At 48.7% G+C, this 22695-nt stretch overlaps 2 protein-coding genes across 2 annotated transcripts in view; both read left to right on the top strand.

The window, feature by feature from the left end:
- Positions 1–416: 416 nt before the first annotated feature.
- The window catches only part of MRPS6 (mitochondrial ribosomal protein S6), a 48058-nt gene continuing 25779 nt past the window's right edge, over positions 417–22695 (top strand). The window contains exon 1 of the mRNA XM_071431110.1: positions 417–1082. Within this exon, the coding sequence (XP_071287211.1) occupies positions 417–1082 (666 nt within the window). The remainder of the gene's footprint in view (positions 1083–22695) is intronic.
- Positions 945–22607, top strand: SLC5A3 (solute carrier family 5 member 3). Its single transcript, XM_071430099.1, has 2 exons — positions 945–1082; positions 14228–22607. Exon 2 carries the CDS (start codon positions 14522–14524, stop codon positions 16667–16669), a length of 2148 nt encoding a protein of 715 aa, XP_071286200.1. The 5' UTR covers positions 945–1082; positions 14228–14521; the 3' UTR covers positions 16670–22607.

Below are 22695 nucleotides of genomic sequence, written 5' to 3'. Positions count from 1 at the left end.
TGTCCCAGTGTCACACCGGCCTGTCCCACAGGAGCAGGGTGTCCCACACGAGCGGGGTGTCCCGGTGTCACACCGGCCTGTCCCACAGGAGCAGGGTGTCCCGGTGTCACTCCCGAGCTGTCCCGCTGTCACTCCCGAGCTGTCCCGCTGTCACACCGGGCTGTCCCACAGGAGCAGGGTGTCCCACAGGAGCAGGGTGTCCCGGTGTCACTCCCGAGCTGTCCCGCTGTCACACCGGCCTGTCCCACAGGAGCACGGTGTCCCGGTGTCACACCCAGGGTGTCCCGGTGTCACTCCCGAGCTGTCCCGCTGTCACACCGGGCTGTCCCACACGAGCAGGGTGTCCCGGTGTCACACCCAGGGTGTCCCGGTGTCACTCCCGAGCTGTCCCGCTGTCACACCGGGCTGTCCCACACATGCAGGGTGTCCCGCTGTCACTCCCGAGCTGTCCCGCTGTCACACCGGGCTGTCCCACACGCGCGGCCCGGCCCGAGCCGCCCCCGCCACGCGCGGCCCCCACGCGGCGCGGCCGCGAGCCCCGGCCCCCCCGCGTCGCTCCGTGCGCGGCCCCGGCCGGGAGTGAGCGCGGCCCGGCGGGGGGAGCGGAGGGGGCGGCGCAGTGGAAATTTCCACTCCCTGCAGCAGCGGCGACGGCGGCGGCTCGGGCGGCTCGGCGGGGCCGGGGGCGGCGCCGGCCGCGGGGGCAGCGCGGGGAGGGCCCGGCCGTGCCCGCGCGGGGGTCCCGGCCCTCAGGCCGCGGTGCGGGGCAGCCCCGGCCCGGCGGGGGCGGCGCTTGGCGCGGGCAGGGCCGGCCCGGTCGAGCGTGCGCAGCTCCTGCGCCCTTTAAGCCGCGCCGCCCCTGTCCGTACGGGCGTCTGAGCCGCGGGAGCCGCGCGGGAAGGAGCCGCCACAGCGCCGGGACGCGCCTTCCTCCACCTCCTCCTCCTCCTGTCCCCCCTGCTCCTCCTCTCCGGCCTCGCCGCAGCCCCCTCCTCCCCACCCCGTGCCCCGCTCCTCCCGCCACTGCCAGCTCTAAGATGCCCCGCTATGAACTGGCTTTGATCCTGAAAGCCATGCAGAGGGTGAGTGAGGGAGAGGAGACGGGAGGGAGGGAGGCAGGTGGGACTGGCAGATCCCCCCACCCCGATCCTTGCCCCGCGGTGTCCCCTCGGTGTCCCCTCGGTGCCCGCTGTCCCCGCCGCACCGCGTGGCCCGGCCGGCCCTGTCGCCCGCAGTGTCGCAGCGTGTCCCGGGCTCCGCGGCGCTTCCCCCGCGCTCCGGCCCCTCGCCCATCGCCCCTTCCCTGCCCGCTGCCCCCGAGCCGCAGTGCCCTCTCCCCCTCCCCTCGGGTCCGCAGGTAAGCAGATCCCACGCTCTCCGAGCGGCAGCGATGCGGTTTTCCCTGCCCATCCCCTCCCTCCGTGCCTGGAGCAGGTGAAGCCGGCCCTTCCCCTGCCCCTGCCGGCGCATCCCCCTCTCCCTCTGCAGCACCAGCGCTTTCCATCCCCCTCCCCGCACCTGCGCTGGCACCGCCGGGCACCTCCTCGGCTCCCCTGGGCTCCGGGGAGCCTCGGGGCGAGGGAGAGAGCGGCGACAGCGGAGGATTCGCTCCGGCCAGCTGCCAACCGCGGGGTGCCACCTTGCCCCCCGTGTGCCAGGGAAGTGCCAGGGATGGGGCTTTGCCCGCAGCGGTTGAGCGGGGCCGATAGGCCGGGCCGTATCGCCCCCGGGAAGGGGCGCTGGGGGTGGCAGCAGCCGTTGCCGCTGTTTTTTGGCAGCGCGGTGATAACAGAGCTCGGTTAAATGATGCTCTTCCCATTCGGCAGGAGCTGAGTCAATACGTGGGGGAAGGGAGGGGGGTGGGAATGGGGGATGTGTGTGCGTAAAAATAATAATAAAATAAGGCCATCTCCGTGTGGATGGGAGGTTTATTTGGTAAATAACAGCTGATACCGGCCCTTCTCTAGTACCTTCTATAGCCTTTGTTTATCTGCTACTTTCCAGCTTAATATGCGGTGCTGGTGTTGGAATGTAGCGGCACTCGCGCTGGGCTGGAGCCCTCCGATCCAGCCCGGCGTGGGTACTGTGGGATTTACCCTTCATTCTCACCAGCACCTTTTCCCACCGAGCAGCAGCAGCTCAGCAGCGTGGCCGTGGTTTTTTGGGAATTACGGGAGCACGTCTGGTGTGCCGCATGCACTAGTACATTTCCATTCATTTTACATTGGACCATCCACATGTCGGGGCTGGCTTTTTTTTTTTTTTTTTTTTTCTTCTCTCTAATATATTTTTCCCCGTGGTTTAGCTGCAGAAGCTGTAGTAGAGACATCTCACCTGGGTCCTCTAGTGGAGAAATGCAGCAGCAGGGAGAACGCCGGGTGACATTGCTGCACCAGCTCACCCGGGCAAAAATTCGCTGCTTTTCCACTTGCTTGTCAACATAGGAATTTTTGTCCGATTTTTTTTTTTGTTCCTTTCCACACCTCTCCCCTCGGGTGGATGAGGCAGAGGTGCTTTTTGTAGCCGTGCTGTGGATGTGGGAGATGCTTTAAGCTGGGTACTCGGCATGCAGGGCAGGACAGCAAGCGTAGCAAATCTGCCATAATACTGAGGCAGGAATAAACTGATTTCTCTGAAAGGATGCCATGGAGTGCTCTCTGCTGGAAAGGCTCTCTGGTTTCTAGGATCTGACCACGGAGATGCAGGGATGAGCTTTTAGCTGTAAGATGCTTCTAATGAACCTCAGTGCACTCAGGATTTAACATCTGCAACCTTTGCCTCTTTGAAGTTGGACTCTCCAGCATGTTCTTTCCACATGGATGTACCTTGAAGGGTTTTTTTTTTAGCTCTGTGATTATGTCCAAACATTTCCGTTTGTGCTGGTGTTTTTAACCCACCCTTGTTGTAAGTCTAAAATTAAGAGCCTGTCTGTAGGTGCTGCTATTTTCGTGCTGTTTTCAGCACACCACATCTGGGTGCTTTTTTCTTTCCCAATATTTTGCTGCTCCTGCCTCTCTTGTGCCATGAGAACTCTTGGAAATATTTTCTCGAGTGGTTTTGTGCTCCGTGGTGCTGCTGGATCTTGGCTGGGGGGTTGTTCTAATGACCCCTGTAAGCTGTGCATAATCCTGGCTGTAATACTGAATTAAGTGAGGCAAAATACGGGCATAATAAGCCAGTCTGAAATAGTGGAACGATTCCAGAACTCCTTCCTGGAGAAGAATAAATAACACTGCTTTTCCACACTGGTGACGGCACCTGGGCAGTTGTTCCCTGTCCTGCCCTGTCAGTCCCTCTGTGGTGTCTGTGTGTCCTGGTGCTGTCTGAGCAAGTGCTGACTCTTCTTTTGGTGTCTGTGATGTCCTTCCTCCCCTGTGGCAGCTCCCCTGTCCCCCTGTCACTTGGCTTTGCTGTGCTTCAGGGCTTGTCCTGAACTTCTTGGAGCTCTCTGGCAGCCTGGTGCACACCTCAGCCTGGAGACTTTGCTGCCTCTCTTCAGAGACAAACTTGGTGCTTCTGTGGGGTTTTCCCCACCCACAACTTTCTTTTAATAGTTCCCTTGGCATTCTCAGGGATCCAGGCAGAATTAAGTCCCTCCAGTTCGTTTTTGTTGCTTTAAGCCCTGTTGCTGTCCAGCCCTGCTCGTGTCCAAGTCAGGAATCCTTTCCTGTTCTTTCCCTGCATGTGGCTTCTGTTGGGAGGGTCCCAGCACACCCCATCCATCCTGCCTGATGCTCTCCTCGGGCTTGGCAGGCTCCAGAGCCTCTCCAGCTCTCCTTTTGTGCCTTAAAAATGCAACACCCAAGAGCTTTGGGAATGGGAAAACTTTCACTTTGCACTGGTGCCACTTATCAGCCTTTGTCTCTGGTTGTCTGCATGTACTTTCCACAAAAAGTCAGGATTTTATTCTGGAGTCAAAGCTGAGCAGCTCTTCTCTGTCCTGATTTGTGAGAGGTAATGGACTTGGACTAAAACCACTGTGTTTTTATATACTAAAACACAGAATATTTTATATACTCTGTATATAGAGAGAGTTTTTCATCAGCAGAGCCTCCAGTTAGTGACTCTTGGGAAAACAATAATAAAAGTACCCCCAAAATTAATAACCCCCCAGTACTCTGTGGTGTATTTGGAGGGTGAGAGGTTTGTGTAGGTGAGTGTGAGTTTATGGAGGAGGTGCTTTGGGCAGAGCAAGGTGTGGGCACACGGAGGTGAAATGATTCATTTTGCCCATTGTGTTGCTTTTCACACTGCAGCATGGAAAGAACAAATGCTGGGGGGAGCTCGGGGGCAGATTTGTTATCAGCAGTGTCCAGGTGCTGGCAAACCAAACCTTACCTGCCCTCAGCAGCCCCAGGCAGGCCCTGCAGCTGTGCTGGAGGGAAAGGTGCAAAGTGAAGACACAGCTGCCCATGCCCTGAATTCCCTGCTCATAATAAAAGCTGAGCTTCTAAGAATTCCTGATTTTTGTCCCATCTGTGGCTCTGAGTGGGGGGATTGTGGTGGAGCAGCACCTTCAGCAGAGAAGGGCGGTGAATCCCCAGGAGTGAATCTGCAGGAATTCTCACTGCCTGGGAGAGCAGGGAGCTCTGAAACTCCCTGGGAAGGAAGGAAGGAAGGAAGGGAGGAAGAGCTGGCAATGGTTTCCTGCTCTGAGGCTGTTTGCCACAGTGACTGTGGGGTGGCAATGCCACATCTCCGAGGGGATTGGGACACACTCCACGGTCCTGGAGCTTGGAGAAGAGCTCCAGGATGGATCCAGCCTCTGACTGATCCCCACCTTGTCACCCAGAGCAGAGTACAGGGACACCCATCCCCACCAGCAACTGATGGGCACTTGGTGAATAACTCGGAGTATTTCACTACAAAGGAGGAAATTCATCAGTATTTTATTAGCACTGTGCTCATCTTCACCTGTGGTGGCAAAGTTCAAACACATAGTGTCAGAATCTAAAACTTAACCACCTTTTTATCAGCAAATACCTGGACTAGGAGAACCATCCACCCAGTTCTGGAATCCCAGAGTGGTTTGGGTTGAAAGGGGTCTTAAAAATCACCTTGTTCCACATGGCAGGGACACCTCCCACTGTCCCAGGTTGCTGCAAGTCCTGTCCAAGCTGGCCTTGGGCACTTCCAAATAATAATAATAATAATAATCCTGCAGTGGATGTGTGCTCTCATTTCCCCAGCCATGTTCTCACAACACAACTTGTCTTCAGCAGCTGTTTGTTGCTTTTGGAGTGGCTTGCTGTGTTTCCAAAACTCCCTACCTGCCGTGTGGGGATTGTTGGCTATTTTGGGAAAGCCAAAGTAAATGGGCAGTGGTGTTGCTTGACATCTTGACTATTCCACTTAATTGCTGTGTAGGCAGCTGCAGCAACTGGGCTTTTGATGTCTCAGTTGCCAGGAAGGAGGGGGAGAGAATGAAGCAGGAAGATATTGGGTTTATTTTATTTTATTTTATTTCCTTTCCTTTCCGGTGAACCACCTGCTCTTCCAATGGAATTGTGCATCTTCCCCACCCCTCTTCCCAGCTGAGCAGGTTAAAAATTGCACACAAGTTTTTTCCTCTGTTCCCACTGGCATTTTCAGTAGGCTGGAACAGGCTCTTGAGCCTGGCAGGGAGGGATGGTGGTGCTGGGATGGAGACCAAAGCCTTGGAACTAAAGACAGGATCAGAAAACAGCAAGATCCAGCCCTGACTCTGCTGCAGGAGTCACCTTTTTGTTTTCTGCCCTGAGCATTCCATAAGGAGAACTGCATTTTGGGGAGCGTGGTGCAGACAGCATTTGGGAACGATACCCTCTTGCCTGATATTTAACATTTGCAGTCTTGGAAGAGCTGGAATTTTTGCCAAGTGTGGCATATGTGCCTGGCTCTGAGGGGACACAGAGGATTATTCTCTACTGCAGAACAGTTTAAGCCTAATTTCAGTTTCTTGCAGGCCCCTGGTGGGATTTCAGTGAGGTTTGGCCAGTCCCTCTTCAGGGGACAGCAGTGGGGTTAAACCTTTGAGTTCAGACTCCTCTGGGCTGCCCCTGGTTCCTCCTCAGCAATGAGCTCTCTGCTCCTGCTTGGGTTTTGTTCCTGCTGTCTTCTGGCTGTGGACAGGGAGCTGTTGGTGTCTTCAGTGGGGAGGAGATTGTGTCCCTAAACTCTTGGGAGACCCCTTTGTGCTGAGCATTAATCCCTGATTGTTGCAAAGCCCTGAAATGTGACTGATTCCTGTAAAAGTTCTCCATTGTAACAATGAGGAGAAGCTGCTCCTTCAGCTCATGTGTGTCTGTGTTTTCTGTCTCCTATTCTTCATCAGTTCCATACTTGGGAATGATGGAAGCTCTGCTTTTCTCCATGTGTTCTTCCAGGAGCTGATTTCTCCAGTTCCCTTGTCCCAGAACCATCATTGCCACACAAAAATTGCTTGGGCAATTAAGTTGTTATCAAGTAATTTATCTTCTTCCCTTTTTTTGTTTTGTTTTGCCCAGAGCAGCTGGGGCTGCCCCTGGATCCCTGGAAGTGTCCAAGTCCAGGTTGGAGCAGCCTGGGAACGGTGGAAGGTGTCCCTGCCCATGGGCTTTAAATTCTTTCCAACCCAAACCATTCCAGGATTTTATGATTTGTCAGGCTCCATCCATGGCAGGTTGATCATTCCTGGAGCCACAGCCACCCTCACCTCCCTGGCTGCAGGTCTGGGCTGAGGGAAGAGCTGTTGATGTGGAAGGAGTTGCTTGGTAGAGCTTTGTGTCCCACCCTCTGTGTCCCTTACCTAAGGGCAGCAGGAACCCCTGGGCACCAGGTGATTCCCTGGAAAAATTCCTGCCCTGTGGAGCAGCAGGGATATCCCCAGTGTGCATGGAAGAGCTGATAAAAAGGTGAAAAGCAGGGAAAAATAAAAACACAGAGATGCAAAATATAACTAATTATACAGGAAAAATTGGAATTAAATATGTGGAAAGTAAGGCGAGATGTGAGGACCTGTCCTGGGGAGCACTGGTGTAAACATTAGTGCTAAAAATGAGATTCTAGAGAAAATTCATCACCCCTGGTGAGGAGGAGGGCAGGAAGGAAGTGGATGGTGTAAAGTGAGGGTTATGAACCCAAGAAACAGCATGGAGGAACTGCAGAAGAACTGTTGTTCTGCTATTTTTTAATCCTGGTTTGTCCACTTGCAAGCCAGTCCTTGTGTTCAGTCCTGCAGATACCTAAGGAATAATAAAAAGCCAGGTCCATGCAGAGGAGGGAATGTGTTCAGTGGAGTTGGTGTTTTAGAAAAAGAAATCAATGTTCAGTAGCTTTTAATAGAGATATTCTGCATCAAGCTTGGTAATTAGCATGAATTGTTTTGGAACCAACAGAATTTTATTGAACTCTGGTTTTGGTGTCTTGAAATCTCCAAGAAGAATCACAAGGCTTGAAACAGCACCCAGCTGACTGGGAAGCTTGGAGAGCCTCAAATTCTTGGATTCTCTATGATCCTGAACTTCTGTCTCACCCATCAATAATCCTGGGGGTGCTTTATATTCTTCCAAAGATTGTGGGCAGCCAGAAATGTGATGGGAATTTGGGGAAGTCCTAAAGAAACTTAATGAGTCTGGTTGGTTTTTTTTTCTTTTCTTTTTTTTTTTTTTTATTTTTTTTTTATTTTTTTTGTTCTTCCTAGAAATTTGAAGAAGAATTTCCTCCTGGTATCTTGCCCAGTTTCATGGAGACTGACACTTCTCCTTTCTCATTTCCCAAGTAATTTGTGCACTCTCACAGCCAAAAGCCTCCTCAAATGGGATGAACCAGCACATTTTTTAGGCTGGGATTATCCAGTTCCTGCTGAGTGCTGATCACCACCAGCTGCATCACAGCATTGAGCCTCCAGCTGAAGGAAAGGGCATCCTCAGCAGCGGCAGAGATTTTGCAGCAGTTCTGATATTTGCTTCTAGAAAAGGTGATAACCTTGTCCAGAGAACTGAGGTGGTCCCAAATCCACTCCAGAAACCCCATTCTTGGCTGCTGAGGTTTGTTTGAGGCTCCTTCTCTTGCTGCTGCTCTGGTGATCAAATCTTCATCTCCTCCATCGCTGCCGTGGCAGTGCAAAGTTTGTGCTGCTGCATTTTGGGGTCCACAAGAAGGGATCTGAGCCCTGGCACTGACTCAGAGTCTTGCTGCACCCTCCAGTGCAGTGTGACCTGGCAGGGAGATCTTGCCTGGTGCTGTGACATGCCAGAACCTTCCAGTTTTTGCCAGCCCCTTGGCAATTTCTGGCTTTTTGCCCTCTGGTGCCCTTGGTGTTGCTGGTTCAGCACGTGGCTTCTGGGTTGTCTCTGCCCCTTTTTCTTTCAGTTCCTGTGGAAAAGAACTGTGTCCTGTGGAGTGGGGAAAGTCACCTCACTGTGGTTTCCTTGCTGGGCTGGGCTTTGTGGTGACAAACTGAGCTCAGGAGGGCCCTGCTGGGGCTGCAGCCCAGGCAGGAAAGGTTCTGCAAGGCCCAATTCCTTGGCAGTTTCTGCTCCCTTCACAGAATTCCAGAGCTTGGAAAAGCCCTCCCAGCCCATGCAGTGCCAGCTGTGCCCCATGGCCACCTTGTCCCCTCAGTGCCACCTCCAGGCCTTCCTTGGGGACTCCAGACCTCCCTGGGCAGCCCCTTCCAGGTCCTTTCCATGAAGAAATTCCTCCAGATAACATTTGTCACCCATGGAAACATAAGCCAATTCTTTGGGCTGACAAGGGGAAAAGGAAGGTTTTAACTCCTTATTTTCTTTAATTTGATAATTGATGGATTCCTCTCCTGGGTATGATGGGTATCTTGTCTAGGTAGACCTGGAGAAGACAGAATTTCTTTCTGGTGTCTCTGTATTTAACAGATAAAAAGAGAATTTCTGTCTCCTTCCCTCTGTCCCCAGCTTACCCCCCTTGCCCTGGAGGTGTTTGGAGTTTTGGGAAGAACAGTGGAAGCAAATCAGTTCCTTATTCCTGCTGGAGTGCTGGGGACTGGCTCTTGGCAAAGGGAACCAGCCAAGTGTGAATGTCACAGGCAGTGGCATGAAGTGCTTGGGGAGGGTGATGCAGATCCTGAAAAAATCCATCTTTTCTTGCTTTGCAAGGCTGGAGCTTCTCTTGTGTCTACTGACTGCTGGAGTGTCCTTCCTGTGCCTTCTGCCCCTCATTTGTCACTTGGTGGGACACTGGAATAGGTGTATTTGCTTGGGATGAGGGGGGAAAATGGTTAAAAAACCCCCAAAAATGACAACCAAATGAGGTCCTGCTCTAACAGTGTCAGTGCCAGTGCCCTTGAGCTCCAGTTGGCCTCACATCACTCCAGTTCCTGCTCTGTAATTGTCCACTGCCCATCCCATTTCTGACTGGCAGGGAGTTCTGTGTCTCTTGTTTTGGGGTTACTTATTTCTCTCATGTCTCCCTCAGCAGTTGTGTAGAAAAGAATGCAGAAGAATTTATGCTGGAACAAGCTGCTTTTTTGTGCTGCTGCAGTAAAATGAAGACTAGAGCTGGCGTGATTCCTGACCAAAACAAAAGTTCCTTACGTGTTCACTTTGAGTGAGTGACTCGTTCCTTGCACCTCAAATTGGATTTTTTTTTGGTAGAGGTGGTTTATAGAGGTGGTTCCTGAGTTCTCCAGCCCAGCAGGAGCTCGATGTGGTGATGATGGAGAGTGTGACCAGCAGGTTCAGCCAGGTGGGCTCAGGTAACCTGGACATGGGGCCCTTTTCTGCTGCAGCCTCTGGAGTTCCCCAGCAGCTCCAGTTATTTATTGGCTGCTCCAGGTCAACTTCTGCCTTCCCTGTGTGCCCCAGGGGGGCTTCCTGGCACATTCCTCTGCCCCAGCTCCTGGTTTTCAGGGAAAAGCCTGGAACTGCTGCCCTGGATGCTGAGGGCTCTGTTGAGCAGCTGCCAAGGATAGCCCCTGCTTCCTCAAGGGCATGTGCTACATAATTTATGTATCACTTACTCCATGAAGAGCTTCAGTGCTCCTTTTTCTGTGTTCTGGAGTGCTGCAGTAAATGGAACAAAGTTTTTCCTCTTTTTTTTTTCCTCTAAGAGGTTTTTTTTCCTTGTGTTTACTGTGGAGCAGTGGACAGGTAGGAGCTCCCTGGTGTGTCTATGGCCAGGAGTGTGAGGGGTTGGAAAACACACTCAGGAGGTGGCACATGGCACAGACCCCACTCAAGGCACAGGACTTGTGGTATTTATGAATTTTTCTGTGGCAGAGTTAATATTTTCCATGATCCTGGCAATCTGGACAGATTTCCTCCACACAACAGAGCTGTTCAGTAGGTGAAGTGCTGCAGATCTGATTTCAAATGCTCCTGCTTGAAGGTGGAGAGGGAAAATGTTCCCAAGAAATAATCTGAAAACTGCTTGGAAATCTGTGAGCAGAGCACCTAATTGGCTAACAGTGGACACTGCTGTGGCATAGGTGGGCATCTGCATCCCCAAATTAACCCTGAAAACATCAGGATTGGTGAGGAGAAAAGGAGAGTCAGCTCAGACATTCCCATCTGCCAAAAAGCCAACGGAGCTGAGAACAAATGGTGGCTTCAGAGCTGGAGCAGTTGGACTCTGGCATGGTTTAAACACTCATTTTATTAGAAAAGCACTGTGGAGAAAGTTTTCCTTTAGAGCAATCCTACAAATTTCTCCTCAAAATCCCACCCTGGGTCTGCTTCACATTATGAAATCTCTCTTCAGGGACTGCTTGGGATTTTTTTTTCCCCTTAAGGAACAGGCTGGGTGTTGGAGAGACATATGCATTGTTTCACCAGAGCTGCAGCCTCTATTTCCAGACAAGAGGGAAGCACATTGTTTTGTGTCTTTGATATGATCCAGCCAGAAAACAGCCTCAGGGAAGAAAATTCCCAGTCCTTGGCAGCAGCACTGTCTTTCTGCCTTTTTTTTTCTTCCCCTCCCTCTGTCAGTGCCACAATGTTCACTGTTCTAATAACTCAGGACTAAACTCACATGGGGCATCTCAAAAGTCCTTTGTAAGACTTGAGGTCAGAACTTGCTGAAAGTTCAGAGGGACGAGTCTCATTTTCCTAATGAAGAAAAGTTCCAGGGTTATTTTGGAATTAGGTCTAAGAAACTGGTACAAGAAGCTACTTCAGTGCTGTAATTTAGTGACAGTGCAGCAAATTTGTGGTGGCTGCTGAAAACTTTCCACCTTCCAGCTCAGGCAGACTGAGCCTTGAAAAAAACCCCTCAGGTGTTGGTGACAGAGGGCAGGGTTCATTCAGCTCTCTGAAATGTGATTATTTCAGGTGCACGGTCTGGCTGTATCTTCCTATGGAAGACGCTGCAGGAAACTTCACTTGTTGTTTATTTTGGTTGGAATGAGCCCCCTGGAGCTGAAGTGACTTAACTGAGGAATGTCACAATTTATTTGAGGGCAGCTGCATCTAATAGTGACACACTTGTCAGAGAGTCTGGATCCTGGAATTACAGGAGGTTTGGATTCCCAGGGACCTCAGAGCCCATCCAGTCCCACCCCCAGGGCAGGGACACCTTCCATTATCCCATCCTGCCTGGCCTTGGACATTCCCAGGGATCCAGGGCAGCCACAGCTTCCCTGTTAATATCCTGTTTGTAGAAACACTCAGAATACTTCTGATATCAAATTGAATTGATTTTAACAAAGATTTTTGTGATTTTTCCATATTGCTCTATTGGGTATTTGTGACAGGTGACTGATGAACCTACAGGGAAGATGGTGGGGGGTGAACTCAAGTTAAAATCAAATATTTTTTGTAATGAGAAGGACAACAGAACATTAAAAATATTAATTATTAGCATTTCCTTATCTGGCTGTTCTCCTGGTTTTCTGTATAGCAGATTTTCTTTTTGTCATATCTCAGTAAAATCTCTTCTTCCCTTTCTCTTCAAATATTTATAATATTGGTATAAACATAACGTAGTTGAAAAATTAGCTGAATATAGCAAAAGACACAACACTATTAAAGTGTTGCTCCAAAGTGCTTAAAACTAAGAATAGTCCATTAAACTTGGCTCTGATTGCGTCATCTGATGTGAAGTGTTTATAATTTTGGGTTGGATTAAGCTATTAGACCATTTAACTACTCCTGTATTTGCGGGTGGGGAGAAATGTGAATTCTTCTGTGGAAGAATTGAAAATACATCTGTGGTTTGAGGCTTCTGAGAAATGATAAATTTAGCCCAGTGCTGTAATCAGTCCGTTTTGTGCCATTCTCCTCAGTCTCTCATTATTGGCTGTAATTCCAGCAGAAGGAATATCTCTATTCTCAAGTGGGTTTGTGGTGCTGGGGGGGAACCCTTATTATTTTTATTTTTTAAATTTTTCTCCTGAAAAACAGCTGGACCATGCAAATGACAGAGTGGTGGATTTCTCCTTAAGGTTAAAGTTGTGGCTTGCTGGGAGCTATTTTAAAAATCTATGAGGAGTTGCACGTTTTTACCTCAGTACCATTGCTGCCTTTAACACAATGTGTGCATTTTCAGCCTTAACTCTCTTGGAATTTCAAATGGTTTTATTGACCCTTTAAACAAACCTGGTATATGGCAGGGATGCTAAACAAAAGAAACCAACCAAATATTAGAATATGCTATCAGGCTGTTTGTATTAATGATTAATTAATGGGGAAATGGGAGCTCCGGCCTTGTGCCAGGGAAAGAACTGGAAGGGGATGCCTGGAGCTGATGCTTGTAGGACTTGTGAGATTTTATGGCCAGAAAAAAGATCCAGTGTTGGTTTTCTTGTGCTTTTGCCAGTGGGTGGGAAAGAGGAGTGGAGTCAGACCCTGTTCCTCACCTTCTGTAATAATCTCATCATTGCTACCAAAGTTTTGTGTCCTGATCTTTAGACTAAACCTGTTCTTTGCTTTGGTCTTCCCTTCCCATGGCCATTGGCTGTAGGAGATGGAAGAATCCTGTGTCCAGCTCTCTCCAAGCCCATTAGAAGCCTTTGGGTTGGTGGAGGGTGGGCAGGCCCTGGCACAGGGTGCCCAGAGCAGCTGGGGCTGCCCCTGCATCCCTGGCAGTGCCCAAGGCCAGGCTGGGCACTGGGGACAGTGGGAGGTGTCCCTGCCATGGCAGGGGTGGCACTGGCTGGGCTCTGAGGTCCCTCCATCCCAAACCATTCCATGATTCTGTGGTGCCTCCCAAGGCATAAGCAGGAGATGGGAGCACATCCCAAATCCATGAGGGAGCCACCATGCAGCTCCTTAGGGCCCCTTCCTCTGCCACCAAGCCTTCATTGTCCCTTCCCTCCACTTCCAACAGGTTTTGTTTGCTGCCGAGTTTGGGAGCTGTCAGGTGGGATTGGGAATTTGGGAAGAGCGTGACAGGGAGAGCTTTGCCTCCATACCTTCCATCTTCTCCATGCTGGGATGGGAATGGATGCTGGAAGGACATTTCCTGGCATCCTTGCAGCTGTGACTGCTGCCAGAACCCACTCAGTGTTCCCTCCCATGCCTCTGGTGCTCCCACAAAACCCCAGGTGTGGGTGTCCAAAGGCACTGGCCCTAAAGTGAGATGGCAGGTGGAGTTTTGCTTCTGCCACTTGCTGGAATGGGATGTTTTCTCCCCTTGGATCACATGGATGTGTATGGAGAGCTTTCCAAGTGAAAAATAACCCTGTGATTATCTGTACCCCAGACAGGAGCAAACTCACCTCAAAACCTGCAGAATAACCTTGATTCTCCAGCTGATTTGAAATGGATGTTGATATTTGACAGTGCTGTGACCTTGCTTTGGTTTTTCTAGCAGCCAGCTGGTGTCTCAGGATCTCCCAGGATTTGGGAGGTGCAGTGCAGGAAATGCTGAGCCAGGTTTGGGCTCCATAGCCGTTGTTATTTGTTGGTCTTTTTAAATTTTATTTTCCTACGATTGCTTGGAAGAGGAAGATCTGGTTAGTGGCTTGAGAAGGAGACTTGTGAGACACCAGAGTAATGAAAAAGACAATGTATTTTTGTTGCTTGCTGTGTTCTGGGGAATTTGGGTCACTCAATCCTCCCGAATCGCTGCGTCTCTGAAGGTACCTGTAACCATTGAAGTTGACTTGTGAAAGGCTTTTACCACTTAGCCCTACAAATATTGAATGATGTCTGTTATGGATTGCAGGAAATATAAAGGGGGAAAAATCTGTGGTGTTCAGTGATTTGTTTTACTACACTTCAAATTTTTTCTCATTACTTCATGAAATTCCTCTCTAATTCAATCTTTGTCTTTTGTCTTTGCTGCCTTGCAGGGTTGGTACAGTAGGCCTCACTAAACTTAGCTGCAACTAAGAATTTCTCCTACATCAACTGAGTTAAGGCTGATGCTCTTGTGGAATGTGGATTAAAAGTGCGTGCTAAGTTCCCAAATTTGAGAAGCGGAGAAAAGTAAATGTACCACTGCCACCAGCATCAGGACAGCAAACCAAGGGACAAAGAATTTGACCCGCTGTGTTGATTTTGGTTAAAACTGGTTCACGTGGTGCTTAAGAGACGTTGGCTGGGGGGCGAGAAGTGGACGTCAGCGAAGGCTTTTTGGTTACAAAATGAGGGCTTCTTTGGAGCCAGCAGACATTGCCATTGTGGCCCTGTACTTCGTGCTTGTAATGTGCATAGGTTTCTTTGCCATGTGGAAAAACAATCGGAGCACCGTGAGTGGCTACTTTTTGGCAGGGCGTTCTATGACCTGGGTAGCTATCGGGGCCTCGTTGTTTGTGAGCAATATTGGAAGTGAACATTTCATTGGGCTCGCAGGATCTGGAGCGGCGAGCGGATTCGCCGTAGGCGCGTGGGAGTTCAACGCCTTAATGCTTTTGCAGCTTTTGGGATGGGTCTTCGTGCCAGTCTACATCCGCTCGGGAGTGTACACCATGCCCGAATACTTGTCCAAGCGGTTCGGAGGGCATAGGATTCAAATCTATTTTGCAGCGTTGTCTCTGCTTCTTTATATCTTCACCAAACTCTCGGTTGACTTGTATTCAGGGGCGCTTTTTATCCAAGAGTCCCTAGGGTGGAACCTCTACCTGTCGGTGATCCTGCTGATCGGAATGACGGCGCTGCTGACCGTGACCGGAGGGCTGGTGGCCGTCATCTACACGGACACCCTCCAGGCGCTGCTTATGATCATCGGGGCCCTCACACTCATGATCATAAGCCTCATGGAGGTCGGTGGGTTTGAAGAAGTGAAAAGGAGGTACATGTTGGCGTCACCAAACATCACCTCCATCCTCCTCACCTACAACATCTCCAACACCAACTCCTGCAACGTCAGCCCGAAGCCCGACTCCCTCAAAATGCTGCGCGAGCCGACGGACGAAGACATTCCCTGGCCCGGGTTTCTGCTGGGACAGACCCCGGCCTCGGTGTGGTACTGGTGCGCCGACCAAGTCATAGTGCAGAGAGTTCTGGCCGCCAAAAACATCGCTCACGCCAAAGGCTCCACCCTCATGGCCGGCTTCTTGAAGCTGCTGCCCATGTTCATCATCGTGGTGCCGGGGATGATCTCCCGCATCCTGTTTGTGGATGACATCGCCTGCATCAACCCCGAGCACTGCTTCCAGGTGTGTGGGAGCAGGGCCGGCTGCTCCAACATCGCCTACCCGCGCCTGGTGATGAACCTGGTGCCCGTGGGGCTGCGCGGGCTCATGATGGCCGTGATGATCGCCGCCCTGATGAGCGACCTGGACTCCATCTTCAACAGCGCCAGCACCATCTTCACGCTCGACGTCTACAAGCTCATCAGGAAGAGCGCGACCTCCCGGGAGCTCATGATCGTGGGCAGGGTGTTCGTGGCCTTCATGGTGGTGATCAGCATCGCCTGGGTGCCCATCATCGTGGAGATGCAGGGCGGGCAGATGTACCTGTACATCCAGGAGGTGGCGGATTACCTGACCCCGCCAGTGGCCGCCCTGTTCCTCATGGCCATCTTCTGGAAGCGCTGCAACGAGCAGGGGGCTTTCTACGGCGGCATGGCCGGGTTCGTCCTGGGCGCCATCCGCCTGATCCTGGCCTTCTTCTACCGCGCTCCCGAGTGCGACCAGCCGGACACCAGGCCCGGCTTCATCAAGAACATCCACTACATGTACGTGGCCACGGCCCTGTTCTGGATCACCGGGGCCGTGACGGTCGTGGTGAGCCTGCTGACGCCGCCGCCCACCAAGGAGCAGGTCCGGACCACCACGTTCTGGGCCCTGTGGAAGCGCGGCGCGCCGGAGAGCGCCGGCAAGGGGGAGCTGTACCAGGGGCAGGAGAAGAGCATCCTCAAGTGCAATGAGAACGCCAACCACATCATTCCCAACGGGAAGTCGGAGGAGAACATTAAGAACGTGAAGCCGGAGGATATCAACCTCCTGGTGACGTGCAGGGATGACAGCAACCCGGTGATCTCGGTGAGCCACTCCGAGGTGGAGACGCCCGTGGATTGTTACTCCAACGGACAGGCCGCCCTGATGGGGGAGAAAAAGCACGAGGAGGAGGAGGGGACTGACAACAGGGCGAGACATTTGAAATTCATAGATTGGTTCTGTGGCTTTAAAAGTAAAAACGTAAACAAGAGAGTGGTTCGGGAGGTCGAGGAGGAGACTGTTTGTTTACAAATGCTGGAAGAGACTCCAAAAGTTAAACTATTACTAAATACTGGACTGGTCTGTGTCTGTTCCCTTGGAATCTTCATGTTTGTCTACTTCTCTTTGTGAGTGAATAGTGAACTTTTAAGGGTATGGCTTAAACATACAGAAGTTGATACAGGTCTCTGGAGATTTTTGGTTTTTCCTTTCTTTTCTTTTCAAACAACATAACCACAACCCAGGCATTGTTTACGCTATAATTGTAAGGTCAACTCAGCTTTAGCCTATTTCGAGACCATTTGAGATGTGTTGTCCTCCCTCTGCTGAAAGCAGAACCTGTCCTGTGGTGGCTTTTTCTTTTCTCCCTTTTGTGTTGGTTTTATTTTTTTTTTTCCATTTGCAGCACTAACCTTTTGTTTTTCTGTGTATAAATATACCAAAGGTAGGCAGGTGGCTGTGTTTGAAGTCAGGCAGTTACAGCTCAGTCAGCATTAAGTGAAGATAACAGGTAATCAGTTACCAGTGTGTAAAATCTGAGTGATTAAAGCTGTGTCAAAAGATTTTTAAACGCAGAGCTGTGATGCACATTTATAAAATAACTGTATTACCTTGGCCAACTTAGCACTTTTTAATTGCACTCACTGCTTTTTTTCTTTTTTCAGTTTCTCATTTTTCTTCTGGCAACAACAGGAAGCTGTTTTGTCTCATTTTATAGCACTTAAAACATGATGGCTCTTAGCAGGTTTCTGCCTTTTTTTTTTTTACTCTTTGTAAGGAAATTTTTGTCTTTTGATTTTTATCCGCTGTAAATTCCATTACTGAAAAGTTTCTGTATTAAAAGAAAAAAAAGAGAAAAACTAAAACAAAAAAAGCCTGGATATGACAAACTGTCACTGGAGGAGGACGAAAAAGAAATATTCTTTCTGTGGGGTTTTGTAGTATATTGAAATTGAAGAATCACAGAATTCTTGGGGTGGGTTTGGGATGTCCCTGGGCAGCTGTTCCAGGGCTCTACCACCTCCATGGAAAGAAATTTTTCCTCAGGTTTGGGTGGAATTTCTTGAGTTTCAGTAAATGGCCAAAAGATTAATTCAGCCTCTCCACCCTCTGAACCTTTAGCACATTGTAAAGATTAGCTTCTTTTTAGGGAAAAATCTGTTTGTAGGTTCTGCCATATGGGAAGAAGAGAACCATGAAGCTTTGCATGTCTTGAAAAACTGTTTTGACCCCGCAGAAGGGTTTTCCTCTGCTGTGTCTGGGAGGAATCCCAGAGGAGGAAGAGGAGGAAGCTCTGATGCTGCAGAGGGAGAACAACTGGGAAGGCGAGGAAGGGGAAATGGGAGGGAGAGGTGAAAGTGCTCCTTGTTTTCCAGAGTCCTTTTGCCCCACGTCTTCTCCCACTTCCCCTTCCACCCTGTCAAAATTCCTTTTTGTATTTTGAGGAATCCCAGAATCCCTGAGCTTGGAAAAGCCCTCCCTGGTCATTGAGTTCCAGCTGTGCCCAATCCCCTCCTCGTCACCCAGCCCAGAGCGCCCCATTCCTTGGACACCTCCAGGGCTGGGCACTGCACCAGCTCCCTGGGCAGCCCCTTCCCCATGAGTGACCTTTGTGTGAAGAAATTCCCTCCTTCCCTCCCTCCTCAGAAGGATCCCGAGGGATTCGGTGTCAGGAGACGGGGAGTGCGTGCAGCCACAAATCTGTGTCGCCAATTGAGGTCTGTCCTGTCCTCAGGATTTTTCCAAAAACCTGAATTCCTCCCAGGCAGTCACAGCTATTTGTAGATCTCCAGATCCAGAGGATGTTTCCTCCTGAAGGATGGATGGAAGGGTGGATGGGTGGATGGATGGATGGATGGATGGATGGATGGATGGATGGAAGGAAGGGATGCCCAGGCAGGGATGAGCAGTTCCCAGGTGTGGAGGATGTGTGTGTAGCAGGTTAGTGCTCTCATCCTTCCCCAAGCCAAGCTGGGTCCTGGTTTTGGGAGCAGATCCCATCAGTGTTAAAACTCCTCTCTCCAGGACAGAGTGGTCATATCCAGGTTTTTCCATGGAAATAATTCCTCCAGTTGTCTTTGCTCCTGAGCTCGTTCAGGAGAGCATGAACTGGCTGGGCCAAAATCGGGCTGAGGGACCACTGTGAGCATTCACCAAAACCATTTCAGGGGTCCAGCACCATTTCCTTGGCACACAAACAAGAACCAATTCCTGTGGGGGAAACCTTTTTGTAGAGATGAGATTTGGGTCAGTCCTGCCTTTTCCTGCTGGAGAAAGTTTGCTTTTCCAGTGGTGCCATCCACACGGCTTCTAGCAGATAATTCCCAATACATCTTTTCAGATAAAATGATTCACTTCTATTTTTGGGGTGGTTTTGTTTGTTTTGACGGTGTTTTAATATCAGCTGAATCTGATTCATTCCAATACTTTGACCAGAGGCTGAGATGCCGCACTTTTCTCCACTTGCTTTAGTTGTTGCTGCTGGGAAGTAGAACTACTCCAAAGTGGAAAACTTGGAGTGTTGTTGCAATATTTGTAAGAGAGGAGCCACCATACGTGGTGCTGATGTTGCTACCAATGGGAAAAGACAGATTTTCTTATGATTTGTGTGTCCACAGCTTGGTTTGGGAAAACATTTTAAATCCTATTTAAGGGTGAAATCCTGGTGTGTGGAATTAATGGCATCTCAAGTTGCTTCATTAGTGGGCTGAGCTGTGAAGGACGGTTTGATGCAAAGACATAGGGAATTGTTTCCATACAGGATAAAATCATTTAGGGCAACATTTGATCATAGTGGGATGAAAAATCTATTGTAGAAGGCAAAGCTAATTCTCAGTCCAACAATATCCTCCTGAGAAGGCTGGGATGTGGCTCCAACACCCGGTTTGGCCCGGGGAAGGAGACTCGCGTCCGTTCAGAGCTCGACTGCTCGGAACAATTTTGGAGCACGATTTTGGAGCAGCTCCTGGCACTGGGGTTTTCCAGGCTGCTCCTCAATGTGCAGCGCTCTGCCACCGCCTGGGAAGCCAGGTTAGCTCAGGGACCCTTTGGCTCGGCTCCATCCCCCTGTGCTGTCCCCAGGGTGCCTTACACGGGCGGGCGGGCGGCCCAAGGCGCGGCTGGAGGAGGCGCTGCCCGCGCTCCTTCCAACGCTTCTCCCTGCTGCTTCCATCCCTCCCCAGCCATGTGCTCCTCCAGGAGGACACTTGGAAGAGCCAACAGGCACAATTCCAGTGTCCTGCTTGGTCACATCCGCGGGGAGCTCTCCTTGGCCGTGGGAGGGAGCTGAGTCCTTCAGGACTGCACTGAGCTGCTCCATCTCCCGCTTCCTTTCTTCTCCCTTTTGCTACACTAACGAGCTGCCACATTAATCACACTGCTAATTGGCAGGCAGGATCATCATGGATTATTAATCTGCCTCCCCAGCCCATCTTCAGACCTGGTATTGTGAAGCTTTTAAGCAAATTCTTTCTCCAGTGCTTTTTCTCTTCAGGTGTTTTGTGTGCTCCTCTTCAGCCTCATTGTGTCGTAGAGATCCTGGAAGTTGCTGATGCTCTTTGCTGCATAAAACCACTTAATAAAAGGCCTTTATTAATAAATAAAGATATTCCTAAGGTTCCAAGCAAGCTGCCTGCTGGTGAGAAGGACCTTGTGTAGGAGAAGGGATTTTTTATAGCGTAAACAAGCCTTTGCTGAAGGGGGAAGTTGGTGAATTTGGGGTTAAACACCCATTTTTTGGTTCAGCAGAACCACAGAGTGTTTCCCACCATGGAATTTTGTTGCCTGGCCCCCTCCCCCTGGGTGGGGCTGGTTGTGCTTCTGTCTTGCAGCAATGGGTTTATTTATTATTGCCTTGAGCTTAGGATGACAAGTCCTGGAAAACTGAGTTTGGAATGACAGCTTTTTTTTCTTCTTGTTATTTTCCTTAACTTATTTTTTCTGGTAAGATATTTGAATTTTGCTCCTGGAAATGGTAGAAGCCTTTTATTTAAAAAAAATAATAAAAAAAAAATTAAAAAAAAAGAAGAGGCTTCTTGAGAGTTTAATAGAACACTTTGGGAGACTGTTTTTATTTAAGTTTTTTTTTTTTAATGGCTGATTTGATGCTATTCTCTGCCAAAGTTTAGAGGCTTTTTCTGTTGTGTAATTTTTTTTAATAATTTTTCCTGTTTAGCTTTTAGGGAAAGGAAACCGTGCGAGATTGTAAGAAATAAAAATGGCCTTCAGTATATTCCTTATATTGTGTATTTTTTACTTCTCCACTTGTGTGTTCCCTGATCCCAGAAGGGCCAGGATGAGACTTCTGATGAGAGTCATGAGCCCTGTAACCAGGAGAGAAAAGGATTTATTTCCATGAGGTTACAGTGGAGGGGGCAGAGCCACCAGGGAGCTCTGCCAGCACTTAAAAGATGCTTACAACTTTAAAACAGCTTTATTTTTTTTATATATCTATTTTTTTAAATCCTGAGATAGAGGAGGTGTTGGGAATTGCTCCCTTTCAGAGAACAGAGACATGGAAGGAGCTGGAGTTGCCAAGCTCCAGCTTTCTCAAGGAAATCTTTGGATTTAGCATGTACAGAGAAGCAAAATTACTCATCTGTTAATTTGGTATTCTGTATGTTCTGTGCCCTTAAATGTAATTGTTTTGAAAATAAAACTAACCTTGTTATGTGATGTTAAAAGCAGACTTCTGTGCAATGTTTTAATTTTTTTTGTTTTTTTTAAAGAAAATGTTTGTATATAATTAAATGGTTTAATGTGCTTTAATTGGCCTAAGGTAAAGAGTAGTCCTAGAATGTAAAACATATATAATTAGAATTTCTGATTTCACTGTGAGATCTCTGAACTCTTGGTTTTTTGGTATTGTTTTGTTTTTTTGGTTTTTTTTTTCCTTTCTTGCAAAGTGGTTTTGTTTTGTTTACAAAACACTTTCTCTTTGATTTCTTTCCTGGTGTTGGTTTCAAGGCATTTGCTTCACTTCTGTTCCAATCTTGAACTCATGGTATAGTGACATCTGGTGACACTTGGCATTCTCAGTTCCACTGTGTAAAGTCAGACACTTTGAGCAAAACTGGCGGTGAAATGACAATTCTGTGTCTAGGGATTCACGCTTTTCAAATGAGGTGGTTATAAAAATAGTTGCTGTGCAAAATGTTAGTAGTCTTCTTCAAGAAGAAAGCAAAATTTTCTAATCTCACTCGAGCAGTCTCTTCATTCATCATCTTCTTTTTTAAAGCACAGTGTCAAAGTGATGCTGCTTTACCTTGTATCTCTGAGAAAAATGTTTTTTTAGATATCTGTGAAGTATTTTTGGGTTTTGTTGCTGTTGTATTTTTCTGCAGATTTTATATAAAATACCAGTTAATGAACTGCCTTTTTTCTGTTGGTTTTTTTTAACTCTCTAAAATACATTTCAGACCAAAACCAAATGATATCATATAACATTTGAAACCTGCCTTTTTCCTTGTCCCTTGGTTGTTTTTTTGGAAATAAGCCAAATGGGCATGTAGATAAGATCACTATAATGGATCCAGGTCTCTTTTGGTAAAGTGTTATTTAAAGGTCTGTTAAGATCTTATAAGACAATATAATGAAAAAAAAAAACTTTACTGTAGTAGGAATATAGATTTAGAAGTGTTAATGAGATTAATACAGCTTAATTATATTGTAAGTTGCTACTGTCCTTAATGACAAGCTTTTTGTCATAGAAACGATGTATGATAAATTAATTTTGGTCTAGTGTATAGAATTATCATATTGCTATCAATCTTTGAAGTAAATCTGATGCAAAATTTTCATAGTTAGCATTGCTGGCCCTGTGTATACTGTTCTTTGTATACTGTATGCATTTTATTTTGCCTCCTGCATTAGTCTTCAAACTAAAACTCTTATTAGAGAGTATTTGGATACTTTCAGACTGTGTTTCTTGCAGTTTACATTCCTTTACCATGGCATTTTGTCCTGTCTCAAAGTATTGTATGGAAATGTTTCAAACTTCTGTACAAAGTTTCAATAAAAATAGAGAAAAAAAAAAACCCAAAAAAAACCCCAACGGACCAACCCACCAGAACAGAGAGTTTTGGAGTATTTTACTCTCAGTAAACCCTCGTCCCTGTAGCTAAAGGTGGTTCCTGCTTCTATTCCTGCTTATTCCAAAG

This window comes from Agelaius tricolor, unplaced genomic scaffold, assembly GCF_023055355.1.
Source record: "Agelaius tricolor isolate 1412-34295 unplaced genomic scaffold, bAgeTri1.0.p SCAF_7, whole genome shotgun sequence".
NCBI lineage: Eukaryota > Metazoa > Chordata > Aves > Passeriformes > Icteridae > Agelaius > Agelaius tricolor.
Note: the sequence above shows the minus strand (reverse complement) of the source record. Positions and strands in the feature narration are given on the sequence as shown.